Source organism: Danio rerio, chromosome 2 (assembly GCF_049306965.1).
Source record: "Danio rerio strain Tuebingen ecotype United States chromosome 2, GRCz12tu, whole genome shotgun sequence".
Classification (NCBI taxonomy): domain Eukaryota; kingdom Metazoa; phylum Chordata; class Actinopteri; order Cypriniformes; family Danionidae; genus Danio; species Danio rerio.
The window spans coordinates 51,505,784-51,529,572 of record NC_133177.1 but is presented as its reverse complement, the minus strand read 5'-3'; the positions used below and the strand labels follow the sequence as shown (position 1 = coordinate 51,529,572).

The 23,789-nt window shown below is 35.2% G+C and overlaps 1 protein-coding gene across 7 annotated transcripts in view; it reads left to right on the top strand.

The window, feature by feature from the left end:
* The window catches only part of gigyf2 (GRB10 interacting GYF protein 2), a 51,959-nt gene continuing 28,170 nt past the window's right edge, over positions 1-23,789 (top strand). For 4 of the 7 annotated variants that reach the window (XR_012388190.1, XR_012388179.1, XM_073918887.1 and 1 more), the window contains exons 1-16: positions 1-70; positions 8,756-8,806; positions 10,427-10,565; positions 10,696-10,791; positions 12,639-12,747; positions 12,998-13,103; positions 13,352-13,392; positions 13,616-13,648; positions 14,946-15,116; positions 15,429-15,637; positions 15,750-15,900; positions 17,821-18,072; positions 18,200-18,396; positions 21,022-21,172; positions 22,982-23,148; positions 23,251-23,345. Coding sequence is in view for 4 of the 7 variants with exons in the window: in XM_073918887.1 (XP_073774988.1) it covers positions 8,769-8,806; positions 10,427-10,565; positions 10,696-10,791; positions 12,639-12,747; positions 12,998-13,103; positions 13,352-13,392; positions 13,616-13,648; positions 14,946-15,116; positions 15,429-15,637; positions 15,750-15,900; positions 17,821-18,072; positions 18,200-18,396; positions 21,022-21,172; positions 22,982-23,148; positions 23,251-23,345 (1,955 nt within the window). In the remaining 3 variants the exon portion in view is untranslated. 7 annotated transcript variants of the gene reach the window in all.

Sequence of the window (23,789 nt, the reverse complement as noted above, 5' to 3'; positions counted from 1 at the left end):
AGCCATCTTGTGGATACGAAACGAGAGACGCCACTCGCACACAAACTCAGCACTGTCAGTAAAAGCAGAGGTAAGACAGCGGCTCCGGCGTACATGGTTTTGCTCTAAAATAAAACGTAACTATTCCTACGCTATCTCTAAGTCTCATAGGCCTGCCACGACCTAGCGTAGCGTCGCTAATCTAGCCCGCATGGTTGTTAGGCCTCGAGGCGCCAGACTCGATTTGAGCGGCCTGCCGGTGATGATGCTATCAGCCTTAGGAAGGCGGCTGTAGCGCAGCGTGGTGTGGCTAAAAACTAAGCACAGGCCGCAAGGATTAAAACTCGTGTCAACTCACTCATACATTTACTTCGCTCACCGTTCAATGTGTATTCGTGATTGTGCTAGTATTTATTTCTGGAATATTTGACAGTTCGCCCACTTCGTGGTGTTGCGTGGGCTAATTTTTAAAGTTAGTAGGAGTTGGGAGTCAGAAAGTTAAATGCATGGCGATAGCCAGGCGAGTATGTCTCATCCCTATCGCCGGTTACATGGCATTTATAACGTTAGTTAACGATTCAGTCGTGCTTTATACATCTAAACATGCTTAAAACCGATTTGTTTGTGTGTCTTGATCTAAACGTTTGATTGTGGACTGCAGTGCTTGCAGGGTGTATGTATGAAGGCATGGACCGACAGTGATCTTTGGCATATTAAAGTGACATTTATCTGTGTTTGCTTTAGAGGTTTGTGTAAATAAATACACGATAAATTCACATTCAGATCAGTTACACATGATCGTATATACTAGCCTTCTTTATTGATCAAGTCTCGTCTGATATTGACAGTTTTCCTTATTAGTTTGACCTGTGAAGTCTCTCAAAGCTAAAATTAATCATTAAGATTTTTGTTATGTGTAAAAACGCGAATTTTATGCATTTTCAATCCTCAAAATGCCAAACCGTGGTGATTTATGTTCACTGCTCAGCAAGATGCAATCTGTTGACCATCTGTTTTGAAGCTAAACTAGCTTTATTGACTTTTTGTTCCGTGTTAAGCTGTTGAATTTTCCGCCCTGACTGGTTTTAAACAAATACTTGTGCTAAACATGCCTTTTGGGGACCTAGTGTGATCTAGTAGATTATATATGAAGATCCACATTTTTAATATAAAACATGATTGGTCGGTTTTTGTTGTAGGAAGCAAGCGTAATCTAGATCGTATTGCTTCATTGAGTTGTACACGTGGTTTAAATCCCAGCAAGTCAGCAAGTCACTCCTGTTTGTTTTGCATAGAGCTTATGTCATCATCTCATTGTGGCTGTGCACACTAAATTTAGAATATATTAGACCTAAAATAAAATGGCAAGCTTTCTTGTTTTCCCCCTTGGGTTAAACGGGTCTGGTTTGACAGGTCTCCTGAGATGACAGTATTTGACTATTATGAACATGTGATCAGTTCAAATCAAGTTCAGAAGAAGCTAGTTGTAGTACTGCATGGTGGGCAAGGGAAGCCGCGGGTTGCACAGATGTCTGAGAACGCCCTTCCTATTTGGGAGAGTTCTTAAAATAGCTCGTCACAGGAGGGGTGTATAGTGAGGTACCAGACAAATGGGGGTCACCTCTAAAATATGCTGAAAATATGCTGGTTTACTTGTTTCTCTATGTGTTTATTATTGAACCTGATAGAGCTTCACAGTATATGGTTTCAGGATTGATATTGCAATGTGCACATTTGCACTAGTCTCATCGCAGGATATGCAGTGTCAAGTCAGGATTAGAGTAGGATTTAAAATCACACTTGATCTTGGAATAATTGCAAAGTTTAAGCATAAAGTTACAAAACGTATGTGTTATTGCATGTGTTTTAAGCTCTCTGTATCCATTTCAATCCATTCATGCTCAAGAAGTGAACATTTTAGTAATTCGAATGACTAATTGTATTTATGTATAGTATATATGCAATAAATATTATATAGTGTTTTTTTTTGTTTTACGTTTAATTATGCAATTTGTCTGCCTGAATTAGGGCTGGGCGATACGGCAAAAATGCAATCTCTATAAATATTTTCCATATTGAATGATAACGATTTATATTCCGATATAAGTTATAATTGCTTTCAGATTTAAAAGAGTCCACCAACTATGACTGAGGCCACTAAAATTAGAAGGTCAATTAAACATATTTTCATAATAAAATATTAACATAATAAATATTAACATATTTTCGGCCAATAAATTTAGTAGCTGAAAATTCGGTACATTTCTAATGTCAACACACTTTTAGATTCCCATTGTTGCACTTTTCTGCTGTGTAATTGGCTCTTAGATCAATATAGAGTCAAAAAATCCAGAGCTTATCATTGTTGTTTTAAAAGAGTTTATCGCAATTCTATATAATATTGTTTATAGGTCCAGCCCTAGCCTGAATACTGTTAGACTTCCAGAAAAAAACAGGGTGTCCACGGGTTATTGAAGTCTTAATGTGTTAACTTTCAAAAATACAATTTTAGGGCTAAAACCTCTCAAGTTTCCTCAAATATTGTGTTTTAGATCTGAAAAAGTCTTAATTTTTCTGTGTTCATGTAAAACTAACCAATCGAGCAGATACTTTACACAGATCACCAAAATCCTTCTCAAAGTTTAATCAATTATTAACTCGGAGTATGATTTAATTACAATAAACATTTGTTAAAAGGTGTGTTTATAGCTACTTGGTGAGGACTGTTGTGAATATTTTTTATTATAGTTTTTAAAACTTATTTTTAATAAAGAAGTTTATGTTGGGAAACAAAGTGCATGTAAACTTGAGTTTGCTTTGTTTTATTACATTATAGTTAAGATTTTTTTTTCTTTTCTTTTTCGATTGGTCAAGTAAAAATATTTTCCAGTAGAACAAAGGCCTTGACTTGGTGTTTAGCTCCATATGTGTCTGGTATTTTTTATTTATGATAGTTTGAAAAGGTTTTAAAATATCTTAATTTACTTAATGAAACCTGCAGAAACCCTGAAGAATTTATTTCATTTGTACTTTGCTTTACTGCATTATCATTACTTGTGATGTGGTCTATTACATTTAAGGCAGATGTGCTCAACTACGAAATCATCCTATTATTACCCAAAACTATCTTAAAATTATTAATTCTTTCCTAGTAGAGCTATTCATTTAATCTTTTAAAGTTATGCTCAAATCAAAATATTTATCGCAGAGCAATACAATATTGCAATATTATTTTTTTCCTATATAGTCTAGGCCTAATAGCTGAGATTGTAATAGGGATGCAGTAATTAACCAATTTCACTATTAACTGTTTAATTCATTCATTGCTTTTTTTTTTGACTTAGTCCCTTTATTAATCAGGGTTTGCCACAGCGGAATAAACCGCCACCTTATCCAGCATGTTTTACGCAGTGGATGCCCTGCCAGTTGCAACCCAACACTGGGAAACACCCACACGCTCTTGCCATGCTTTAATTCATCATAGTTAAATAATTGTAAAGGCTTCTCCACACGCATTTCTGCACGGAACTAAACTGTTGCAACTAAACAAATTTACGCTAACTGTGCGTTAGTTTGAAGTTCCGAGCTTGTACACTGAGGCTAATAAGCACACACTGAGGCTAATAAGCACACACACTGGATTAACTATGGCTGATGCTGTAAACATATTACATCTTTAGCATCCGCAAGTTCGTTATTTCTAATGTAGCCGTATGGCTTGTTCACGTATGTTAGGAGCGACGCGCATGAAGCCTGCGAGCTGCACACATTCTCATGCATTTCAGGCACACTTGGATGAAAGAATGCCATGACAAGAACTGACCTGTCAGCTTTATGCTTTGTATAGAATATACACATTTCTACTCCATAAAGAAAAAAATACCAAATAGAAAAAAAATACCAAACAATTTTGTAATATGTTAATAGAGGTTAAGCAGCCTTTGACTACATTTGTTCTCTTAAAAATGGAAATACTTGGCTAATATGTTGCATTGGACATATTTTATTTATTTTTATCTTTATTTTGTTCTGTCAATTAATTTTCAGTGTAAAATGTTTACATATGTTTAAAACCCTTTTTTAAACTTATTTTTAAGTCCAAATAGAGAATTGTACAATTGTTTTTTTATTATTATTTTGTGCTGTATTAATTGGTTACTGAGCTTCAATAAATATCACTTTAATATAAGGAGTTTTCATGTGATTTTCTAAATTAGTTCATATTATTGAATGCAAAATAATCATGACAACTATGAAATCGTGACTATACCTCAGACTATAATCGTACAACCAAAAACTATAATTATTGCATCCTTTGATTTTAAAGCTGAATAAAATGTTGTGCATGCCTGTTGAGGGGTTAACTTTATCATTTGTGGTTCTTGGTTTAATTTATAAAAGCAGAGGCTGTCACTTAAGCAATTTGATCCATTGCTCTGTGCTGTTTACAAGTGAGAGTTTGATTTGACTGTCTGCAGTTGAAATCTAGGGGGATGTCTAGAAAAGTAAAAAAAAATCATACAGTTTAAGATGCTGTGAGATGCAGCAGTGCAGTTCATTTTGCAAGTTAGATGTTTATCTCAAATCCTGCTCTTCACTGTGGAAGCGTAACTGTAGTTTTAATGTCATGAACTTTCATACTCTATAACACGATGCATTGTGTTGTTTGTAAATAATATTGCAGCAGATAAAGATTTTTAGTTAAAATAAACTTATTTGTTTTTTTATTTAATTGCAACAAGGCATACAGTTGAAGTCAGAATTATTAACCCCCTTTTGATTCTTTTTTTTTTCTTTTTTAAACATTTCCTAAGGATGTTTAAAAGAGCAAGGAAATTTTCACATTTTCACATTTCACATAATAATTGTGACTTCAACTGTATGTTATTACAATATATAGTCATGGATTGGCAAAAAGAAAAAATAATTGCTGAATTGTTTGCAGTTCACTTAGAATGAGGGAGCATATTAAGAAAATGCATTGATGTGTTAGCAGTACTCGAAATTAATCTTTTTGCTTGTTAGCACTGGTGCTCCCAACTTTAAAAAGTCAGGAGCACCAGCCAAAATGTTGTCGCACCCACCTATTATAAGTGCCGTTACTTCAGAGTTTTAAGGTTATATTAATTAATTTACTGCATTTGAAATCAACACTAAACAATCTAACAAACAAAACGACATCTGAATGCGCCCACCGGCCCTGCACGCACTGCTTGACATGAAACTTGGTTAACAATAATAACTTTGTTGTTCTCACTGGTTCTGTGTAATATTGCACAGATAATACTGACATAATAGCTTATTATTTGCATACGCCATCTTAATAGCAATACCGTTTTATTATTTTTTTTCATGAGCTGCAATATTAGTTTTATCCTAATGAATGCAAGCCCTTTTGTGATGGTGTACGTGGTGTTACATTTTACATATAGCTGCCACCTGCACAGCTGACAGCATTCTGACGAGTAAATGAAAGATTAAAAAGAATCTCTCAGGCTTAAAATGTGTAGAATTGGCGAACACTATTATGCAAACTCCGTCACACTGGCTTTATGGTGAATGCTTTAGTCATTTTCATAGCGGACTTTAAACACTGGAAGTCTTTTATCCACTCTTCGAAAAGAGTAAACGGTGGATTACATTCACCACATGATCAATAATCAGATCTGTCATTATTTGTAACTTTAGGTGTTTTCTAAAACTAAACCTGTCAGTGTTGTTTTCATTCCCTCATCTTCAGTGCTTTACGTGTTCGTGGTTGTAGCTCTCCCTATCATCCAAAGAAAGGCATCGACTGAGAGATTGACACGTGATATTAACCAATCCGTTTGCATTTAGCTCTAGAGCAGTGGATCAATCAGAAGAGCTTGAAGGCGGGGCAAGCATTGCGCGCTTTGTTTACTGCAGCAAGTTGACATGACAACTGTTTTTAACTATTCACGAGCGCTGCGTTTGGCATTTCAGGTGCTAAGATGCGTTCTGCGTGAATGTCTCCTAAATCTGCGTGTGCGGTGAACATTTTGAAGTGAAAACCGGTTACACGGCACCAATTTTATGCACTCGCACAAATGCTCCCAAATATATTTTGCGGTGGCATAGATAAAATGTTGGGCACATTTGCGGCCAAAACTGTCACAATTTCGAGCCCTGGTTAGTATGCAGGACTCTAAGCTATGATCTGTTTTGGAGTTGTAGTGCGCAGACAATTTTGTTTTAAAATAATAGGGTATATGCCGAGCTAGTGTTTTTCCCATACTGATAAACTTCCGGTGACCAGTTATTGTGAACTTTTTTTCCATTTTATACGGTTCCTTTTACAGCATCGATGTTGTAATGTCATTAAAATACATTCAGTTAAATAAACTCTGGCATTCATTTAGTTGCTTAAGCGTAAAATGAGACAAAAAGCCGTTTAATCGCACGCGCTCGTCAGTATCGGCAGGCTAGCGCAGAAGCTCAAAGAAAACAGATCTTAAACACGCCGGTTTTTGCATTGGCATTCAGTTCGCCGGAAGCGCTTAACCCAGGCTACTGGCAAATTAAAAGTCCTATCAGCGTGCTTCGGCATATACCCTATTGTGTACTTTATACATTATTTTCAAACATTTTTTCTCAATAGTACAACTAAATAAATTAAATAGAATAATAAATAAACACACAGTTATGTACATTTATTATAGATCTTTTTGCCCAGACGGACAGGGACTTTTACACATACAATTTGCATCACATCTCAAATTGTATCATATCTCTATCTAGGCGTGATGAAAGATTAGTACGAATGTGTCAGACTGCCATACCGCTTCTGGCATCATGCATTTTTTTTATGTGGTTCATTAAGCAAAACACAGAAATAAGCTCTTTATGGCTTTAAATCAAGTGGTTTTTATTGCCTGTTGTGGTTTGAAGCATGTAATCCCATGTTCTGTAAAACCTGAGACACTCCCTAAATTCATGAATACCGACTGTTCAAATGTATTCCAGTTGATTGATCTTTAACATAATCAGAATAGCAAAAATCTCCAAAAGAGAGGATGTGGCACAGAACTGACAATACCTGTAATCAGGGTTTTTCCTGGCTTGAAATAGACGTGGGGGTGTTCCGATCATGAAATTTTAGCTACTTGAAACAAACACATTTTGCATTGATTTGAAAATTTACAATTTCATCTCATTTTGAGATGAGATCTTCTGGGAGTTTCCATCTTAGGGTAAAAGTGCAATTAGTAACAAGAAGTCAAAAAGGCAAGATAACCGGTTGTATTATTGTGAACTGAAAATGTAACACGAGTGTAACATCATGCAATCGGTATATAAGAGGGAATTCTGATAGTTATTTAAATCATCTTATAAAATTACATTCTCACAATATGCATTGCAGAAAAACCAAATATTACAGTGTAATTTTTTTTATTTTTCAATGTCATGCAGCCCTGCTACATACATGCAAACAAATAACTTTGTTAAAACGTGAATGTATGAGGTAGCAACTTAACATCTCCTCCTGAAACATACACACTATGTTTGTAGAATAATAAATAAACACACAGTTATGTGCATTTATTATAGAACATTTTGCCCACTATGTTTCCATCCAAAAATGCGAATTAACTCAATGCGCAAAACTGTGTTATTGCATAAAACATGTGTGAATAAAGCAGCGTTTGCATCCAACAAGTCAGAGAACAAAATCATCACTTCCTGATTAACTGGTGCCAAATTTCAACAGTAAATAATGGAATTAGTTGCGATAGGAGAAGCTGCATCAATCTTTTCTTTATTTAATAAATGACTTGCACCTCAGAAAAGCAATCCTGACACGTAGTGAATGTGTGGTGGTATTTGAAGGCGTGAGACGCGGAGCACAGACACTCTTGATTCTGGAGGTCATTAATAATATAATAACACTAATACTGAAAAGCTTAAGGCATTTTAAAATGCCCAAAACAACATTTTCGATGTTTCAGACTGCTGGTTTGTCCATTCACACACACCTTTATCATTACTTGAGCTGTTTGACAAAATCACATGACCTTTTTTAATGCGCATACTCAAATTTGTTCGGTAAAAGTGTTTACATTGTAGTTTATGTGCATCTCTTCTTATCGAATAAAGTTTGTCTTATTTGGTTATTTGTCTGTTTTTTTTATGCGCATTTTTAAAATTTATGTCCATCTTGGAGTTTCTATCAACCTTTTCTTTATGTGCATATCCACAATGCACATAAAGCTAGATGGAAACATAGCTATTTATACAGACTGCTGAGCTTGTGCTGATTGCTACTACACATTATCTGTTTTTTATATATAAAATATTTATATATATATATATATATATATATATATATATATATATATATATATATATATATATATATATATATATATATATATATATATAAAATCAGAGCATTTTGCTGTCATAATTACACAGGCCACACATCATGATAGCAACATTAATATTTTTAAATGGTTGCACTGTAGAGCACTGGTAACTAGATGATTTGTGGCCACAATAAATGTTTTTTCCATGTGTGAGACACTATACATTGAACTGTACAGCTTTCTCTTCTGATATGTCTTTCTTATTACTATGCATCTTTGCACATTTATGTACTATTGCATTTCAAAATATTACACGGATAAAACATGCGTGCCATTTTTCAGATTTTATACGTTGCTGACTTCTCTGAAAGCTTTCCCTAGATTACTATTTTATTAAAGTCACTGTATGTTTTTAGGTTGATTTGATAATTGTATTGTTTTTCTTTATTTAGACTTTCAAGGAAAATGGCGGAAACCCAGACACTCAACTTTGGGCCAGAATGGTGAGTGTTGTTGCTGAATTATTATTAGTCTAATTCAGCTTTTATTTATGCTTTTTAATGACACGTCATGAATCTACACTGTCCTGGGTGATTATAGTTTCAACAAGCCTGTTTTATTAGTTATTGAAAGTTGAGGGATTCATGAAAATGAAACATAAACCTGTCATGTGCCATGCTGTCATGCAGAGAAGCATGACACAAGGCATTACAGCTGATTTTTCGATTAGATTGAAGTTAATCATTTATCTTGGTCAGCTAGGTGTTGGACATTACATGTTGAAAGTTGTACCTTCATGTCCTGTGTAAATATTTCATAAGATTGAAGCGGTGAAATTTGTATTATTGTTTCACATATTAGGCATGCGTGTCAGATAATTATGACATGCATAAAATGTAGTTTACTATAATAATAGATAGAGCTGGGAATAAAATCATTATCGGTATTTAAGGATGTTGTCAGAGAGGCTTTTTGGTTTCTTTTCTTGTGCGTCTCAGCCACTAGCTCCCCATTCAAAAGAGTTTTAGCCTAGGTGGTAATATAGTCATTCAACTTCATAATTTGTAATGTTTAGCATCTATTTGTATATGATCGTTTGTTCCTTTACTTGAAAGCTCAGATTTAATTATCATATTTTGTTTTAATTAGCATAATTTTTGTTCACAGTATCAATATTGTTATGGTGTCAATGTTGATCTACCTTTACCATTACACACACATTTTATCAAGTTTAAGAGTGTCAAGTTATGTTTCTTTTTTTCTAAAGAGATCATATGTTTTTGTTTAATATTTTTGATTAGTTTGTTAAACTATAAACGATTTGCATTAGTAAATGTTGATAAATTAAAATAAATTGGTTTAAAAAATCTAATATTCCTAAATGTATTGATGAAAATATTCAATAATTATCGATATCGAATGATATGAAACTTGATATCGTGATAATTTTTTTGCGATATCCCCCAGCTTTAATAATAAACTATATAGCACAAAAAAATCTAAATATTTTGATTAAGAATCATTTAATATATTTAATGTCTCTATTTCAGGATCTCAATGCAGCCCTAGTCATTTTAAACCTTTATACTTTGCCACTACATTTTACCCATTTATCAGGATGCTGTTTAAAAATATATATATTAAATAAACACTGGTGTAAATATTATTTTTTTTTAATTGTGTGTGTGGTTTAATTAATATTGTGATATGTTGAATGGCAATGAAATATAAAAGCCCACAACTTGCATTTAATAAGCCTTAAATCACTTCTGTTAATTTATTTTAATCTGGATGGCTTAAATGTGACATCTTCTTTTCGAGTCTGTTATGTAAATACATTAGCTTTTGTTTCATTGTATTTTTGATTTACTGATCTGTACATAGAATGCATCACCACACTTTTATTCACTAAACCATTCATTCATTTAGCAGGCGTAAAAGCTTTAACAAAAATTTTAAAACTTCTTAATTTGAATTCATATAACATTTTTAATGAATAGTTTATAATTTTATTTATTTAAATACTATTTATATTATTTTATTTTTTAAAAGAAAAGTATTCGTTTTAATGTCTACTTGTATGATTTGGTGACGTAGCATGTTCTCTCTTCTCTGTGTGTCAGGCTCCGTGCTCTGGCTGGTGGGGTGGGCAGCAGCATTGTGGCCTCCCCTCCGCTCTCGCCTGCATTGCCAAAGTATAAACTTGCAGACTATCGCTACGGGAGAGAAGAGATGCTAGCACTTTATGTAAAGGATAACATGGTAAGGATGCTGGTTTTAATTTTATTTTCACATTTAGAAGCCTTGTTAATCTTCTAGTTCTGCAATTTTTTAAAGCATGTAGTGTTATTTACATTTACAACAAGCTTAAAATGTTTTCGATCATTTTTAGATTCCGGTAGATCTTCATGATAAGGAATTCCTACCTATTTTACAAGAGGAGCCCCTGCCACCTTTGGCATTAGTCCCTTTTACAGAGGAGGAACAGGTAAGAATGGACCTGTTTATGAACTGAACATGTTTTCTTATCAGGGCTTTATAGTAGGGCTGAACAATATATCGTTTGAGCATCATTATTTGCAATAGTCACATCGCAGGATTAGATTATTTTTTAAAGGATATTTAATATTATATATAATATAACGATATTATTAAATTGTAGATATTTTTTATTTTTTATACAATGATGACCATGTTATTTTTCATTTGATTGATCAATTTCTGTACATAAATACTATTAGACTACCTGGTTAACCATAAGGTACTGTTTTTTTTAATTTATTTTTGCTTGTAAAAAAAGGGCTTGATCATCCCAGCCGATCTAAATTATTGAAATATTTCCAAATACAGCTATTTAAGTCACCTAGTGAAATTATATTGATATTATTGAAATATATATTGCACTAAAACAAAATATCGCTTTTTATATTCAATATCAGTTTTTCCAATATGGTGCATTTTCCAGTATCGCACGATATTGAAAAAACTGACAATTGCATATGTTGTTTTGCTGCAATACAGTAGTCAATGTTTAAAGTGGATCAAAAGTGTTTTTCAAAATTGTACAAAAGGCAAGAATGGGTGTTGTTTTTTTTATAGCTTTAGGACAACTTTGACGAATGGTTTTGAACCACTTCAGATGTTGACTACTGTATACCGTTGTCAGTATAATTACACACAAGATCACCTAAATAACTCTACTTTGAAAAACTTTTCATTGATTGGGATTGTTTTGTAGGGAGTAGATTTGTAAAATACAAACAATCATAGATGAATACAATAGGACAGACAAAAATATATTGTTTTATGGTTTTCTGTGGAGTCTAACAGTTTTGAAGAACAGAACTTCTATATTAATCAAGTGGAAAATAACAGTATATAGTCTTCGTCATATCGAATAATTAAATACAATCTTTCTTAAATTTAAACGTTGGAATTTCTTGTTTTAAATTTGTTTATCATCTTAATCACAGGTCATCTTTCACTGACTAAAGTAAACTTTGCATTGACTTTACAAATGGCACTCTGATATGTGGTAACTGGATATTATAATAGCAACTAGGGATGCTCCAATCAGTCGGCTAGAGATGGGTATATTGATAATCACATTTCACGACTTGATCAGTACTTGTTGATCTGGCCGATCTCGTGAACCAATCGCAAGTGTTTAGGAGTTTACAAGCAGAAGAAGATGCACAGGCGCATCCGGGTTATGCACTAGCAGCGCTATAACACATAAGCAAAGTTTCCAAATTGTTGCATTGTTAGTCATTTTACTTACCATTTTTTTATCTGTTTAATCTATTTTTTGTAATAATGCTTCTGATCCTTGCATGTATGCAACATTCTTAATTTATTATCTTATGCAAGGCAAGATCTCATACTTAATGGGAAATTGTCAATCACCATGACAAGGAATCGGTACTACATATCAGCTGCAAAAATTCTGATTGGAGCATTTCTTAATAGCAGCTCAACATTGCAAATCTGGTGATGTGACTATTACAGATTCACACATTGCGATATCGATGCTGAAACGACAGCCCTAATTCTTATTCATTCATGCAAACCGGAACGTCTGATGTGCTTCCTCCACCATCTCTGTTTTCTACGAAACTCAATTCAGTGAAAAAAAGGAAGATGCCGTGCCTACATATTCAGTGTTGTGGCTTCTGTTATTTTCCATATGATGTAATTTACTTGTTTTTGCTATCATTCTGTGGTCAACATCGATAAGGAATATACACCCACTTGCTGTTTCGCTGTCACGCTACCCAAACCTCCATGATAAAGTGGCACTTGCGTTACTATGCATATGTGTGAATCTCTCCGCAGAGAAATTTCTCCATGTCTGTAAACAGTGCAGCAGTTCTCCGTCTGACAGGAAGGGGGGGAGGGACGGTGGCAGGGGCACCTAGAGGCCGAAGTTCTTCACGAGGGCGAGGTGAGCTACGTTGCAACCGCACAATTACCTTTTTTCCTTCCCCAAAGCTTGTGCAGTCTCTTAAAATGTATCTTTAAGCGGAAATGCTGCACTTTCTGTTGAACCAGAGCAGAGTGCACACCTTTTTTTTAGCTTGTGTAACATTTTACTTCCTTTGCAACTATCGTCTCTGTGCACACATTGTATTTCTCATGTACGACTAAGAGAGCAAAGGTCAAACTTGTGTATGTTGGTTTCGTTTCCTTGACAGGGAGAGGCAGAGGAGATGGTTTTTACCAAAGAAGTTTTGATGATGTGGAAGGAGGTTTCGGTCGTGGAGGGAGAGAGATGCATCGCTCCCAGAGTTGGGAGGAGAGGTACTGGGTTACTGTCTTTAAGCAGTCATTACTATATAAAGTGGTGTGTTGATTTGACAACTCAGTATATGCAGATGAACTGCTGAAAGAAATACGTTTTGTGAGCTAGATATTATAAATTACAGTAAAAAAAAGATAAGAATATAAATGGTGAAAAAGACCAAATTAAGTGTACTGGGAATTCCCCACCACCACCTACATGTTTGTTTCAGGTTACCTGTTTAACACTTTTCTTCTTTCCTGCCCAGGGGAGACAGAAGGTTTGAAAAGCCAGGTCGAAAAGATCCAGGTTTGTATGGTAGATCTTTAATAATGCTCTTATACAGTTTAATGTATTTGAGGTTGGTAATGAGAAATATGAGCATTTTCTACAGGCAAAATTAGCTTGTTGTTGTTTGTTTATGGGTAGCTGTGGTTTTAAAAAGTGTCACCGAGGCACAGTACTCTAAAAAATTAGACATGATGTAATATATTGAATAACTGCACTTAACCAATTTTGTGTCTGTCTGTAGATGGAGCACCAGCCCATTTTCCACTCAATCACAGTAAGGCCTACTTTTTGCTCACGGGTTTAGCAAAAAACCACTGTTCAAAAGTCTGGGGTCACTCTTTTTTTTCTTTTTTAAAGAAAAAATCTCGAATCTTGTTTTTATTTAAACAAATATATATAATAATAATGATAAAAACATTTTATTTAAAGGCGCCTTTCTAGCAACTCAAGGACACTGCACAATCAACAAGAGCAATAAAACAACAAGAGAAATGATAATATATATATATACAGCAATCATGCAGATAAAATTAAAACCAATTATGCATATAATAAATACTACTGCTTCTACTACTATTTTTTTCCAATTTCTTTTTATTATATTTTAACATGGAAATACACATTTCCATGTGTCAAATTTAACATAAATCAACAAACAGACAAATGAAAGAACAAAAGTATTTTGTTCTCAGTATTTTACTTCAGAATACAAAATCACCTCTGTTACTAATCTCCTAGTAAACATTTCCAAATCAACCACCTTTTAAAAACAACATAAAAGGTCCCTAAACTCTGACAAATTAGGTATTTATTTCTTATCATACAAGTTATTTTTTTTCCATTGACATGTTTTTTACCATCTCTTACGGCATATATTTGGTGCACATATACTTTTCCAATTTATAGAAATAAGTCCTTTCGCTTGTAGAATACATATATTCATAAATATATGCTCTGTCTTTTTAAAAATTTGATCTCTTTGGTATATAAATGAAATAAGGAATTAAAGGAGACATTGGTATATTGACCTCAAGAATATTTTCTATAATTCCTTTCAAACCTTTCCAAAAATGCTGTATTCCTTTACTTTCCCATATACAGTGATACATTGTTCCTTTAAGGTCCCTGCATCTCAAGCAAGTTTACTACTACTACTACTATTAATAACATTATACAAATGCAAATTGTCATGAATAAACTGAAAGTGTTTGGGTCTGTGTAGGCACATAGTCAGTGAACTCTGCGCTAGACCAGCTTTTAGTTGGTCAGTGTTGCAGTCTATTTCAGTTTCCTCTAAATAGCAAGGTGCCAACAATGCTCCTTTACACACCTACTTTTTAAACCAGCACACCCATGTGTCCATAAGGTGGCGCAAAACGTGAAAATTACTGTCTCTAGTGTGAAAATAGCCTATCGCACAATACACGTCTTGCACCTTATTGCGTCGTGTGTATGATAGGGCCCTAAAGAAGAAAAACTCTCTGACCTCAAACTTTTGAATATGCATAAGTTTTTTTGAGCCTGCCTTAAATGCTTCAAATATATAACATCACTTATTTATTTTCCAAAAGTAAGGGCAAACTATGAGGACCCTGCTGCAGTGAATGCCCGAAAGTTCATTCATGCAGAGTGTGACAACTGGCGCACCACTCGAGATGAGCTGAATGGAGAGGAGGATGATAACGGATGGAGGCTTGCAGGCGCTCGTCGGGAAAATGAGCGATGGTGTCCTCCAAGTCCAGGTATGACGCATACAATCATTTGGTATATTTAACTTGCACATTTGGTAACCTTATGTATTACGTACTAACATGAACTAACAATGAACAATACTTGTACATCATTTATTAATCATAGTTCACCATATGCTAATTCATTAATAAAATCTAAATTCATGCTTGTTAATATTAGTTGCGCAACTTTTTTCCAATAGCATAAACAAAGATGAACAACTATAATAAATTTCATTTGTTAATTTTTTATGTTAGTAAATACGTTAACATTTACTACTACAGCCTAATTATGAAGTGTTACTGCAATTTCTTTATTTCCAGATGGTCCACGATCAGCAGGGTGGCGGGAACACCCAGATCAACGTCGACGCTTTGGTTTTGGGGATGAGGAACGCAGTGGTTACCGTAGGCCTCGGTCGGGCAGCGGGAGCGCAGAGGAGGAGAGGGACAGTTTACCAGAATGGTGTCTGGAAGATGCAGAGGAGGAGACAGGGACGTTTGACTCCTCAGGGGCCTTCCTCTCACTTAAGGTGAGGGCGCTGGAAGTGAGTGGTTGAGCTTTGATTAATCATTTTACATTTTTGAATGCTCGATAAGGAAGCCTGTTTGAATTAATGTGGGTTTTGATGATTGTTCAATTAGAAAGCTCCTAAGGAGCCAATCCTGGAAGAGGCGGAGCTGGACTTCCGGCCATTGGAGGAGAATGACGAATATGCAGAAAAGGATGACAGTGAAACTGAACAAACCAAAGATACTGACACAAATACTAGGCACGAAAGTGATCGAAATGAAGGTGAGAAGAAAGTATGGTTTCCTATAGGCTACTTAAAATCTCCAAATAAACACTTATCAGTTGTTTAGTAGCTTACTGGTCAGTATAAATTTTTAAAATGTCTTTGAAAGAAGTTTTTATATATCATATACTCACTTGCAAATAGTTGAAGCCATAGTGGGTGGAGTTGCTCACTATAAATAGTAGAGGTGTGAACCTACACTAGTCTCACGGTTCGGTTACGATTATCATGCCATCGATTCGGTTCAATTCGATATTTTGGTGCATCACGGTGCATTGACGGTGCTTTCCATACACAGTTTTATATTTTCTTTATTGCAGCATTTCTTGTATTAAAATGTATGAATATATTTATATTTATATACTATTTGTAATACAATTTTGTCATTCAATACAAACAGTCAGATATATAAACTGTAACTTTAAACAAAACGAGCATTTAGCAAATAATATAAACAAATATAAATATCCAGCTCAATTTCTGATCCTTGTCTAGTTCTCTTACACCCTTTTGATTGGTCACACCCTCAAAAAAAAACGGTTGCGATTGGCTCTTGCGCGCTGCGTTCTTCACAGATGAGTGATGCTGATAAGCGGCAGGCGGCAGCGGCGATCTCACAGCTGATGCATGATAGACACGGTGGAGAAAACTCTGCAGACACGCGCTCGTTTCTGGATGCAAAAGTAATGCTGTAAAACAGCCAAGAAGAGAAGAAAAACCATGCCAGCAGGTCAAATGGGCCACTTTGTGTGTGTGAGAGAGAGAGACAGCGAAAGAGACAGAGCGCGTGCGCGATAGAGAGAGAGAGAGAGAGAGAGAAATGGAGTAGGCTACTTCATTCTCTCGATCTCAGTGAAATAGGGGCTATTGTTGTATATGTCAGTGAAAGACTGATCCAGCAAAAACACAGTGAAATTGTGCACAGTTTATGAGTTTTAAGTAGTTAAACCGTTGTAAATACTCGCGATCGCCTCCCTCGCGACAGAGCACATATGAGGTAAATGACGTCAGTAATAACCGGTTATGATTATTACTGATCCGATACCGAATTGTCCGCGTCTGCATCGCAGTGCACCGAAAAAATGATTATTTTTGACACCCCTAATAAATAGTGACTTGCGCTCAGTTCAGTGTAGGAGTTTGGAGGTGTGTGAGTAGTGTTGAATGGTTGGTTGGAAAGTAATTAATCTGGATAGCGAATATTATGTATATAATTATTTTGTTACTTTTGTTATCTTTATTTTATTTATTTATTTTTTTTTTTTTGTGTATACATATATATTATGTCTACTTTATTTTGGGGATTTTTTTGCATTGGACACTTTTGCATTGTAAATAAACGCATCTTTGCACCATAGTGCTAAGTCAGTTGAGCCATTTTGTCTGTTTACACGTACCCTAACAACGCATCTGTGTGACAAAAGCATATGCAATATGTGTGAAAACATCTTTACTCTTCTTATTAATACCAGTTCCTTTAGAACAGTAGAGCAGATTTTCCAATGGGGTTAATGACTTACCCCATTGCACAGACTTTTAATTTTAGCCAGCTAGCCTCAGTGCATCTGATAGATATACGATAAAAAGCATGTCTCAGACCAAACCAGAAGCACTGCACAAAATTCCATTTCCCCCCGCCATGCCTTTCCCTTTATTTTGCCCCAGTATTTTCAAAGGAGTTTCTGTGCTCGCTCTGTTTAATTGAATGGCTTACAATTACATTACAATATCGATGCTGTAAAAGGAACCTTGTGAAGTTGAAAATAATCACATTAAGCTTTCACCAGAAGTTTATCTTTGGCTGAAAAACACCAACTATGCGTATACCCCATTTAAAGTCTTCTTTCTTGTACAGTCAGTTCATGTTTCAACAACCCTTTTATAGTTTTATTTATAATTTTTGTTTTTTTGCTTTACAGAAAACTGTAAATCAGAAGAGCCGTCGCCAGTTGCGGTACCATTTTCAGCAGTAGTTACGCCTCCCAAAGCCACCACCCCTGCACCCATTCAGCCTGTACACCTAGAAAAAGCTGAAGATAAGGAGAGACCGTCAGAGAGAACAACATTACCAGAAATCAGACATGAACTGAGTAAAGCACCACTACACACAGCCCTATCTAACAGCATTGTGGAAGCCATTTCCATACCGCATGTCGCAAACAAACTCCCAGGTAAAAACCATCTGAATAAAACAGATGCAAATGCTTTTGTGTGTAGATATTTACATGTATAATGAGAGCGGTATGTAGATATTTATTGACAGAGAGTATTTCTAGTTATACCCGTTCCTGTTTCCAGATCTTCCGGTCCCAGCGCCTTCAGTTCTGCCTGTCAAGTCAGTGCCCCCTCAATCCCAACAGGTCAAGCCTATAGAGATGCCAGTGTCAGTTCCTCCTGCTCTGCTACGCTCCACAGGCAGTGTGGGTCCTATCAGTCGACCCTCTGCCCTGCCATCGGACTTGGATGAGGATGAGGGACTCAAGCACTTTGAGCAGGTCTGAACCGCTATGTACTCGACAGTTAAAAACATGCAGCTGAATAGTAAAGTGCAAGTGAAGCAGTCAGTGAAGTTTACTCATCCACAACTTCACACATTGGGTTAAATTAGGCTTTGCAGTCTCCAAGTTTAGTGCATTATTTCCACTGTATCCGTTCAGCTGAAGGAACGGAACCAACCCCAGTGACGTCAGACACGGTGATATTCCAAGATTGTGGCACCCTTGCGCTAAAAGCTGTAGTAAAACATACCTTTTTCTTGAAAATAGTTACATTGATCGAGTTTGTAATGTATATTTTCAATAAAGTAGACAGCGATTTAGAAATAACGTAAACATGTCTGACTGCTTCACTTCCACTTTTTTAAAATTAGCTCATTTAAGTCCACATGAGTTTTAACATTTTTGAATCTCTGGCAAGAGCACTTTTAGCGTAGCTTAGCATGGATTATTGAATCAGATTAGACCATTAGCGTCTTGCACAAAAATGACCAAAGAGTTTTGATTCTTTTTTTGATATCTTATTAATTTAGTTGCTATTTTCTTGGTCGTTATGGCTAGGAACTATACTTAATTACACCACTGCCTGAATTACACCATTGCAATTACACCATGCCTGAAAATCAGTTAACTTCCGTCAATAAAACGTTAACAGAAAAGAATAGCTTCATTTCATTTTCTGATGTTCTAAGTATACGATTAGACCGGGAGAGTTGAGCTTTAAAAGTGCAGTAGGTGATCTGCCTAAATGCTAACCGGTTGGCATACTATGTTTGAAACGCTGTCCCCTCACCTGCCATCCAAAGCCTTGCCTCCAGAAACACGAACACGCGCAACTTAAAGATGACAGCAGACAACCCACTAGTTAATGTAATTCGCTAATTAGAAAACTGTACAGTACTTTCTAATACTACAATTCCAAATGATAACTGTATTATATCTAGCACGATCTCAATTATGTAGCAAGCAAAACTTGTCATAATGTGCAATATTTCATGCTCTCACTCTCTCAAACGCTGTCCAAAAGTGACTACTGTATGCTATTTCAGCCCGAAAATTCAAAGTGGCATGGTAAACAATATAGGGGCCGCGTCAAAAATATAAAAGCAACTTCACCTCAGCAAAGCAGGCTTGGCAGAATATTTACTGATGTTTTGTTGTTAAACTAAATAAAAGTCTATATTATCGATACTGTGAAAGGTCCCTTATGAAACTGAAAATAGTCACATCAGTCTTTCACCGGGCGATTTCAGGGGCTGAACAACACTTCCGTGCAAAAAACCCATTTGCAACAAGACAATCTACATCAGGGTTGTGTGAATGAAATTAATTCTGTCTTAAAGAAATCCTTCAGCCATGGTGTTGTCCTTCCTTCAGCATGCAAAACTAACTCTGATATTGATTCAGTATTTGTTTTCACAACTCTCTCTCTCTCTTGTGTCCACGTGAACACAGCGTGCATGCACACGTAGTTGTACAAATATACATTTTCTGACAGTTTGGGCTACTTATCCGAATTATGGGAATTATCGGCTCGATAATGTTTAATAAGATGAAAATTTTTTTAGCTCATGCCTTCCTAAAATATAAAAATACATATAAATTTATTTAGATCATTTACTGTAACCATGACTAATGGAATGGGAAGAGACTTTCAACTAGAACAACAAAAAATGTTTCACCTACTGCACCTTTCGGGATTAAAATTTGCAATACTTTTAGGTCATTTTTTGAGCAAGCTGCTAATTGTTTTAATCCATATCAATGAACTAAAGCCCTGCTCACACCGAGATTTCAGCTACGATTTTATCTTAGATATATTTGGGTAATCCTAAAAGATTCCTGAAATCATACACAAAATATATGTGGTTCTCTGATTCTTTGATCATTGGTTTGACATGTTCCACTTAATACCTGTTGCAATCACATTTTTCCTACGATGAAGTTCAGACAATTTCCTGCAGTGAGACAACAGCTGCGATGAGCATCAATCCAAGATGCAACAGGCGCGCAGAATCTGATTATGCAATTTGTGTGACGCTCTGATGCTCCTGGTGATATTATTATACAGGTATTAAGTGGTGCTGTGAGTAAAATTGCCGCTACAGATTGTTTACGTTTGCTTTGTGGAATCGTTTCAGAACGCAGGATAGTGAAAGTGTCACGGATGGATGGAAGTCCACCCTTCCTTGTTTGTCACGCTGCAGTGTCATTCAGTCTGACATTGACAGCTGAGGTCTTATAGTGTGACATGGAAGCCATGTTTGTGCAGTCTGACATGCTACAATCATTCAGGATTATAAAAAAAGTGCACAGTGTGAGCTGGCCTTAAGCTTAGCTAAGTGTTCTCTCCAGACTCGGTGATTGACTAAATGGATTAAAAAATTATGAAACTCAACTGTTTAACTCTAAGGGAGCTGTAAAATGATCTGATGATTCTGCTGTATTTTGTATCTATAATTTAGACCCCAATTTAAAGGAACACTCCACTTTTTAAGTTGATGTCTAAATTATAGGTACAAAATCATGCTGAATGCCTTTTAAGCTTTGTCATTGTTTTTCTGCTGGAAGATTGAATGTTTGAGCAGTTGGTGAAATTTACATCCTTTTTTTTTCCTGAAACAGGAAGCTGAGAAAATGGTGGCATACCTCCAGGATGGTGGCGTAGATGATGAACGTTTGGCCTCTAAAATTGGACCCAAACCATCAGCTCTTCCAATCACAAATGAAGCTGCATTCAAATGGTTTTACAAAGATCCGCAGGGGGAAATCCAAGGTACGCAAATCAAGATTCAAACTAACTAAACTCTGTTTTCAAAGGTGTAATGTTGGTAGGACTTTTAAATGTCACTAAGAAATGTCTTGTGCTCACTAAAGTTGCATTTATTCAAAAATAAATTACAAAAATGATATTGGTATAAAAATAGGTAATTAAAAAGAATTTAACAATTATTTTGTATTTTAATATTTTAAAATGGACATAATTCTTGTGATTTTTTTTTTTTTTTTTTAAAGTGCAAAGTCCTCTTTCCATTCTTCGTTTCATGATCCTAAAGAAATAATTGTAGTATGTTGGTTTATTGTAAGTGATTTCATTAAATTGATTTAATATATTGATTTAATATATTAATATATACAGATTTAACATAGTTTTTTTAAGTAGTGTTATATAATCACGTTCAAAATAAAGGTTTGCATTTGTGTAATGTATGTGTATATACTGTGTATATTTATTTTGTATATATAAATACACATATGCATGCATATGTTTGAGAAACAATGTACATATTAATTAAATTACATTATGTAAATACATACTGCTCAAAAAAGGGAATTATTAAAGAACTCAATGTGTTCCCTTTTACAGTGTACCGAAGGTGGTGAGAGCGTCAAAGCTCGCTACATTTATCTCGTATTTTAATGGGCTGTTGCAGAATATCATATCAGTTACATTCCTGCATAAAACATACTTTCTAGTGTGAAAATGTTGCACATTTATCAAATTCATTTAAACAATGAAAGATCAAGTTGCCTGTGCTGTGACTTTGCTCCACTTAATTATCCAATGTGTCCAAATGTCTGAAATATTCTGAAGCAGCAATACTGTTTTGTATTGTTGCATGAGATTCCCGCTTAAAAAAAAAAAAAAATATATATATATATATATATATATATATATATAGCACATCAGTAACTCGCCAGTAGATTTTTTAATACATGTTCCTGTAAGAAAACATTGCAAATAATTGGAAATCCGGCGACCACAATAATCAAACACTTTTGAACAACTGTGGTCTGAGCCAAAGTTCACAGTGTCTGTGTTCTCTGGACTTCTCTCAAGTGCTGGACTTCTACATTCTGATTGCTTGTTGCCGAACCGTGTCATAGCTCATTACCATAAAGTTGACTTGATTTCAAATCTCCTCGACGCCCACACTGGCGAAGACGCGCAGCACTGCTCCACACTGCTTATCACCGCCGGCTCTCATTGAAAATGAATGACTTCCGGCTACTTTGATGCTCTTGCCGCTTTCGGTGTGAACTTACAGTTGTTGTTTTTTTTTTTTATCTGTATATTTTTTGTATGTAAACATATACGTATTACATATGCATAATATATTTATATAACACACACGTATTGCGTAAAAACTAACTTTTTTTTACCATCTTCTCCCAGCACTTTAAGGTGCTTTTATTTAATTTTAAGCTTAATCTCCATTTAGTTTGCATAAATGCACAGACTCAACGTGTGGCTGTGAAATGTATGTATATGCAGTAGTTAACCATTGAAGTGGTTCACATTTGGTTCAAAACTTTTTTGATCCACTTCAAATGTTGACTACTGAAGGTATTTGGTTCCACATAATTCTAAGTGTTAATATTTTAAATCTTCTGCTAATGAGTTGTTTTGTGTTTGATTACTCGACTTTAAATTGGTCAATGCATTAAGACTTGATTTGTGACATGTGGCTTCGGCCTTTTCCAGTGATGACGTTAGCTAAGCTTCAGAAAATGTAAAAAATTACCATGCAACTCAATATAGTTGCGTTCAGTGACCCCAGTTTGTCTGTCTGTCTTTTTAAAGGACCATTTAATAATCAGGAGATGTCTGAGTGGTTTCAGGCGGGCTATTTCACCATGACCTTGCAGGTAAAGCGAGGTTGCGACGAGATGTTCCAGCCTCTGGGCGAGATGATTAAGTTGTGGGGACGAGTGCCCTTTACACCGGGCCCGACACTACCTCCCATACTGGTAATATAAAGACGCTCACTTTTCCAATCTCTGACCCAAGATGACTTAACACTGTTGTTCGGCATCTGAAAAGTTTTGATTTGTGTGTTTGACTCAATATAGGGAGATGCAGATCAAGAAAGGATGAAGAGACAACAGGAGATTAATGCTCTAAATATGTATCAGCTACAGCAGATGCAATATCAGTATTTACTCAGGTATGAGAGAAGATTATGAAGCGACATGTTTTTTTTATAGCAGTAAAAAATAATAGTTAAAAATACACGACTCTGTTTAATTTATTTGACAATTTTGCACCATATTATGATATGCAGCAAATTATTTGAAACACTTCGCTCCAGTTGGCTACATAATACAGCATTTGCACTATTAATGTGACTTGTAATGCAGAAATGAACTTTTTTTTTTTCTCAAATATATTTTTATTAATTTTATTTTAGTGTAAAAACATGTCGGTAATTTATATTGAATAATAAGATAATATACATCTTTCATGTAATTTGAATCCTGCTCCCCACATGAAAAATCTAATAAAAATAATAATAATAACAACAACAAATAATTCAATTTGTATTTAATAAATAAACAAACAAATAAATAAATAAATAAGGACATAAATTGCATACATTTTGTTTTTGAGC